This window comes from Alligator mississippiensis, chromosome 6 (assembly GCF_030867095.1).
Source record: "Alligator mississippiensis isolate rAllMis1 chromosome 6, rAllMis1, whole genome shotgun sequence".
Classification (NCBI taxonomy): domain Eukaryota; kingdom Metazoa; phylum Chordata; order Crocodylia; family Alligatoridae; genus Alligator; species Alligator mississippiensis.
The window spans coordinates 69,222,864-69,230,163 of record NC_081829.1 but is presented as its reverse complement, the minus strand read 5'-3'; the positions used below and the strand labels follow the sequence as shown (position 1 = coordinate 69,230,163).

Below are 7,300 nucleotides of genomic sequence, written 5' to 3'. Positions count from 1 at the left end.
TCAGCTTGGATATACATTTATTTTTTTTAAAAAGCCAAGGAAATGCTTAGAGATTTCTTGTAAAGGCTCATCACTGATAGCAGAGTTTAATCCACAAAGCATTAATCTGTTAAAATATACTGCAGCTGTGCAAGTAAACTGGTGGGAGAAGCCACTCGCATCTCATCCTAGCTGTTTGGCTATCCCCAATACCACAGGACCAGAGCACTGCCCGCCTCAACGTAAAGCCCACGTCCAAGAGGCAAGTACTATTACTCTCCATCACAAGATTAGAGCAGCGGTGTGCAATCTGGTACACTAACCACCTGTCACTGGCACACATTAACAGATTTATTATAACTACTTTAAATGACAAAAAATTGCTGGTGGTACTTAGGGTTGTATTGTTTTATAGTGGTGGTGTACAATCTGTCAGAGTAGAGAGAGCTCAGTGACTTGCCCAATAGTAACCCAAGGGAGTCTGTGGCCAAGCAAGGAATTGCACCCAGGTCTCCACTATCCTAACTAGCACCTCACCCTTCTCTTTCTGCTCTTCAGGTACTGCTGCCAAGTGTCTAAGACTAAACCTTCTATTCAATTTTTTTTTTTTTAATTCACAAAAATCAAGAGGTGCTCCATGAAAACAATTACTAATGTCTAACAAGGCCAATTTCTGGATCAATACCTATACTAAACACAAAGAGCATCACACTGATCCTTTGTACATAACTTTAGCTGGAAGATGGCAATGATACACATCTCCTGGAGTTAACTACATTTTACAATGGGTAAGCTGAGAGGGTCACCAGCATACCCATTTGACTCAAGTTTTCACTCTTGCTTTGAGCTCAAACAGAACTTATGAATGAAAAGACGACTCCCCCCTCCCTCTTTTCCCCACAAAGAGAAGAGCAATGCCCCCTGGGAACACATCCAACACCTGCTTCAGGTCAAGCGGCTCACTATTCTGAGCCATATTTTTTCCATCCCAGGGCCAAGAATCAGCACTGTGATACTTCAGAGCTAGATATAAATACACTTCAATTTTCATAAGTTAAAAAAATTGCCTAAAGAACTTATTTGATCAAACTGAAAAGGAGACTAATTTACCATAAGGACAGGCAAGGTTCTTTGGGTAGATGTGACCTCTTTTATTAGACCAACTTGAGTAGCTGGAAAAAAGTTCTTAACAAGCTTTCAGGTGTAGTGACCCTTCTTCAGGCATAGGGAGTCTCTGCTGTTTTTCCAATTACTCAGTTGGTCTAATAAAAAGATATCACATCTACTCAGAAAACCTTGCCTGCCTATGTCCTTAGACCAGCACAGTTACAACCAAAACCCTATAAGGGAATATTTTTAGGCAAAACCATTCAGCAGTATTGAGGATGTTCCAAAAAGAAGTGTGGGGGGGGGGGGGGGGAAGCAAAGACACCAGTACTTTTTCTGCTATGAGTTTTATTTACACAGAAATTGTTACTAGTGGTCTTAAATGAAGGCAAGATCCTTTCTATGTACAATTATATATACAAGTTTATACTTGAAAAGTAAGAAAACTGTACAAGAGAACACAAAAATAGAAGACAGATCCAATTACAGTAGTGTATACAGAAGTTAAGAAAAGTCTCAGACATTTTAACTTCAAATTGCATGTTTGAGTAGTATATTTAAATGTAGTTTTAAACCAGATAGCAACATAAAAGTTACACCACACTAATTCAAATCTTTAACCCAAATGAATTATGCAGACTTCTGTTAACACTGGACAACTGAACCCCCCCCCCCCCAATTTAAAATAGGCAATGATTAATTTGACTTAATTTCACAGAGAGACCAGTTACAAAAATCACATGTAAGCATTTTATTTACATTAAATACTATTAAAAAATGGACTGAGAAAGAGCAAATGTTTCTTTCATTTTCCAACCCCCAGAACAAAAATTGTGTTTTACAGTATTATAGAGAACAGGAAATGTTGAAATATCTGTTTGTGATGTGTGTAGTATGATCTTATATCCCGGGTAGAAAATGAAAAACCACCTCAAACAAATAACCCCAAAGTATCATTAAACAATGCACTTTCTGAATTCTTCAGTATTGCACACTATAAAAATTTAGAAAACTAATCCCATGTCTGCATTTTTCCTGGACTGTAATTTTCAAGGTCAGTGCTCTTTCAAACACACAAGGACTATCATGACTAGTACTTGTCAGTTTTTCTAGTGTTTACCACCACATACAAGTGAACCATTAATTTTATTATGAATACCTCAACTAGCTAACACTCCTCCTGTGGCAAAATCTGTGTGTGGAATGCCCATGTAAGGTCTTATCCAATGTAAACTGCACAACCAATACTTCAGAAAACAAAGGCTTGAAGTAAATTTAGAGATTATGGGCTGCAAACAGTAGCCCCTACATAAACCAGTAGGATTTTTGCTATAGCAGGATTGGGCACACAATACTTTTGCAGTTCCTGAGTTAATTACATTTGCCTAAACTGAAGAATGAAGCTGAACTTAAATAGCTAAATAAGACGTACCCCACCAAAGCTTCATGTTATCTGACACAAACATACCAAACAAACTCTTTTGGTCCACAATATTTTTTATCTCATTAATTTCAGAGGTAATATTTGTATGAAAGTGTTTGGTTCAGATAGCAGTTTTTGGGCCTTAATATTAAATATTTCCTTCACATTCCTTGCCCCCAAAAAGTGCCTTTGTGGTATTTGTAAAAAAAGTTGCGCCTCAAACTTTTAAGTACCAACTAAAGTTATTACAAATGTTTATTGCATTAAGCAGATTCTTTTAAAATGTTAAATACGTGTTCCCCCACTTTCTCAGTTTCATAAATTTTAGTATTCTGTTGTCTTTGTGAAAATAATCTTCCCACAAAAAAACTAATACTGGCAAAATGGTGACAATTTTATCAGTTTCTGCCATTCCATTCAGAGTCAAATACTGTCTCTCTCTTCGTGTTTAAGCTCTTGTCTAGTGGTTTTCACATCAAAATGCTGTGAAATTTCCTTTTTATTCATCAAGTGGTTTTCTACATTTTCAATTGACTTCTAAATTATGGAGATTAGCTTTTTAGTGCTGGGCTATGATTCTTGTCTCCTTCTTTGTTGTCCTTCATTAGTGAGGCAAACACCTAGAAATGTAGGTTAAACGAGTCACAAGTTAAAAACATCAAATATTGAATAAGCATTTATCATTGTGTCCACTACCATTTGTAAAAGCATAATGCCAATCTTTTCATAATTACAATTGTTGTAAATAATTTAAAAACTTAGGGATCCCAAAAGGTTTTCACAATTTCTAAGTTTTAAGTCCAATGTTATAATTACCAGATCCCCAAGACTGAATACCACTTATAAACTGATTCCTGCTGGTTACACTCAGGGCACTTCTCACACTCTCCCATCCTACAAAATACTCCCACAGACTCAGCTTCACCCAAAAAAGCATACAGCATTGAGGTGTCAGATGCCTGCGCTCAAAGTGCAATAGCCTAGGCCCGCACTTACTACTGCTTCATTCATGAATTTGTTCCACATTTCTCAGTGACCAAAAGACCTGGGCCATCAAAAATGAGTTTCCCCCAAACCCAGGCCCTTTTCATGGTTTGAGACAGGCTTCAGCAGCAGCAGCTGAAAACACTGCATCTTAAAACAAAGCTTTTGTCCTAAGAATTTTACAGAAAGAATTTGGATTCAACTATAGTAAAAAGTATGTGCAGCTCTTAACTACAGAAACTCACAAGAGATCACAGTGTCATAACTTTGAAAACTGTACTGAGTGGGAGAAAAAATTGCTGAAATGGGCCCTTCATAATAATTTGCTATATATCCTATGCTTCATCAAGTTCAGGGGCTGAATAGAGTCCAGTTAAAAAATATGGATCTAAGAAGTGACTATTGCCTTGCTGATCTTGCTCTTACATGAAAAATAAATCTATGCAATAACGTAAAGATTCCCCACCATTCTACTGTTTCCCTTCTAGAGCTCTATAACCAAGGGAGGTAGTTATTTCCATTTTCAAGGTATTTTTCGATGGAAGAGTAGCAAGCCATCTGTCTCCATAAGCAAAAAATGAGCTGCTATTTAAATATGCAAGTAAAATATGCTCCAAGTGAAACCATGGCCATTCAAGGATAACCCTGGATGTTGTGTTTTTTCCCCCCCACTAGAAACCAGACTTCCAGCACAAAAGCAGGATCTATAGTGAAGTTACCCCACCAGGTTTTGGTGTTATACTGGCCACATCAATTTATTCTGAGAAACACAGCCACTCACCTGTGCCCATTTTTTGTTACTGTTCTGCATCTGAATAGCTGCAATACAACTAAAAAGTTTTTCTGATGTGATATCTTCAGGCAGTTTTGTTAGAAACTGTGCTATATGAATGAAGTCCATTTGTAGGAGGATATCTTCATATAATCGAAGGATTCCTAACCCTGTCCTAAACAAAAATTCTTCTCCGTCTCTACAAAAGACGTCCCAGACTCGACAGGCCAGATCAAGTGGTAGTGATTTACTGTAGAGGGTGAAGATCCTAGAATTTTGCAAAGGTTTACTGGTTAGTGGTATTGCATCTGCTTTGGAAATACATTTTAAAATCTAGTCTCAACTTTTAGCTGTAAGTTATCAAGTGACAAGTCAGTATTCACTTCCAAAAGCATACACCATTTAGGGTTTATTACCATTAATAATTTATTTCAAACTGCTACAGTTTTAAAGCTTAGCGTATCCCAGGGCTTTTTGAAGGTCCCTGAAAAATCATCCAGTTCCAATCATGAGTGGGTGAGCAAGGGCTAATTAGTACATGGCTCCTTTGTGTGGGGGGGGTGGGGAGGACAGGGGATGTAATCTGGAATATATATACACACACAGTGAACACAGCTGAGCTGTGGGGTCACTGTGCCTTGAAATGCTGTTGACTGATGGGGCCCAGCTCAATGAACTGATAAATCATAAGCCTTCGGCTTTGGACTAAATACCATGCATAGTTTGTACTATATTTAAGTAGGTGTCAAAGTACTGCTCAAAAGTGTGCTTGTGGAGTAGGTGTGCTAAAACTTGCAGCAGTTTTTGTTTTTTGTTTTGTTTTTTTTTTAAACTGCTGCAGGTTTTGGCTCTGTTAAAGACAAAAATATTGAGTTGATGTGCAATGAGTAGCTGTAATTTTGATGCATTTTAGAAAGCTATTCCCTTGACACATGTTCATGGAATTTTGGTTGGTTTTGGAGATTCCCGAATCCTTGATGACTCACTTCAGTAAAATGCATTTTTTTTTTTTTTTTAAACAGTTGCCTGAATGGGGTCATTGTAATTGATGTGTATTGGGACCTAGGAACACAATCCTGCATCAAGTAGTTTCCTTCCTCTGTCCCATGGTCTAGCAACCATAGGGATGACTTGTGCTCTCTAGTTCTCCATTATGCTCTGGCTTCCATATCAGCATATAGTGTCTTTATTTCCCAGCATTCTGTTCTGTTAGCTCTCCATTTCTTGTACAGTCTGCCTCTGCCTTTTGCTTTTGATAGGGCTGAAGAGCCTGGTCTTTAGTAGACAGTTATCTTTCATCCAAGATGGAGGATCCTTCTTATGGTTGCACAAGTGATTCTTTTCGATCAATTTTGTGCTAATATTGCTTGTGATGTCGTCTTGCCAGCTGACTGCAGTCAGTGCCCTACAGTTCATTTCAAAGGCAAGCAACCTGAATGGATTCCGATTACTGTATTTACTTGATTAGAAGACAACCGTGATAAGATGACCCCCAATTATTAATTAGATTCTATATATGGAGATTTGTTTTAATTTTTCCAGGGATATAATCTAGTTATTGGAGGTTTGCCTTGAATTTGTCCCCTTCCTGTTGCTACAGTAGGAAAAATAAATCTGGGTAAGGAGGGGAGTCAGGTAGCCCCTTTACTCTCTGCTCCCCCACCCCCCAACTTTTCTGCTGGCAACCCCTTCCCTCTCTCCTTACTATCCTACCCTGCTTCCACTGAGCACATACAAGTAAAGAACAAAATTTGAAAACAATATCTTTGAAATTAAATATGGCTACGGCAATTTGCATATAGCTCATCCAGAATTGGTGCTTGTTACCAACTTACCAGTCTATCAAGTATATGTCTGGAGTTAGATTGTATGATTTGAAATGAAGAAACAGTTTAGGGAGATTTTCTTCAAAGAAAACTTCAAAAGCTGCAAAATATTTCAGCATCTGTACAGGGAAACATAAATGCTTACTAAAAAGTGACCTCCAGCGGAATAAAAATTATCAGTAAAATGAAAGCTTAACCTTCCAACATAGCCACATAGATCCAAAGAACAAACTTACTTTGGCTTTTTCGTCAAGAAAAAGTATTATTTTTTTTTTTTTTTTATGTCTTAGGTAATTAAATGCACTAATTTGATTTTCTACCCATAGGTTTAAATAATCCGTTATTCTAAAGAAGCACTAGCAGATCACCAATTTCATGAATATGTTCCAAATCATGGAAGAAAGTTTCAATGAAGAAAATATTAAAATATTTTAGAAACTGTACACATACCATGTTGTGATCCACACGGAAGAAGGCTAGCTGGCATGGCTTGTTCAGGAGGTTAGCAAAGGCAATGAAAGCATCTGCCTCTTCCAGATTGAGAATGAGTACGGCAGCAATGAAGGACATCCCTTGTACCTTAGGTGGGGGGAAGCAAATAAGCACACAAGATAGAGTAGCCAGGCACCTCTTAGATGTTTGTAAATACAAATATTTCTGAACTCCTAAATGTTGTTAAAAACCACTAGAGTTACAAGAGCAATTAGACTAAGTAAAAGAAACATATTTAATATTAAGAGAGCAATAAATTTACAAGATTCTTTATCTATCTACCAAAAAACACCAGCAATATAATTTCCAAGAAAAAAAAAATCAGGCACTTTCTGAAGATGCAAGTTGTGGACATCTGATATGGAGTTCCATGAAGAGTTGGACTCTAGCAGGTCCTGTGCAATCAAAAGGTGGTCTAAGATTTGCAGTGCCCAGGCCCTTTAGCCGGTGAAGGTAAGAGAATCACAAGGAAAAATTTTCATATGCAGCTAATCACAGTAGAATGGAGGCAATACTTCAGTACAGTAAACTGAAACAATCCCATTAACCAACAGTACTTGGGGTCACATGTATCCTACCCCATCTATCTACTAAGAAATTAGCTGCATTTAAAACTTCATACACTTGTTCTTAGGGGTGCACCAATAGAGATTTTTGGGGCTAATACCAACAGCCAATTTTTAAGGAGGCTTATTGGCCGATACCAATCTGATTTCT

The 7,300-nt window shown here is 37.6% G+C and overlaps 1 protein-coding gene across 1 annotated transcript in view; it reads right to left on the bottom strand.

Annotated features, from left to right (window-relative positions):
• Nucleotides 1–1,414: 1,414 nt before the first annotated feature.
• Nucleotides 1,415–7,300, bottom strand: part of TBC1D12 (TBC1 domain family member 12) — a 98,417-nt gene continuing 92,531 nt past the window's right edge. The window contains exons 10-13 of the mRNA XM_006263759.4: nt 6,542–6,670; nt 6,101–6,210; nt 4,275–4,533; nt 1,415–3,129 (exon numbers count right to left, since the gene is read on the bottom strand). Of these exons, the coding sequence (XP_006263821.3) occupies nt 3,061–3,129; nt 4,275–4,533; nt 6,101–6,210; nt 6,542–6,670 (567 nt within the window). The 3' untranslated portion in view covers nt 1,415–3,060. The remainder of the gene's footprint in view (nt 3,130–4,274; nt 4,534–6,100; nt 6,211–6,541; nt 6,671–7,300) is intronic.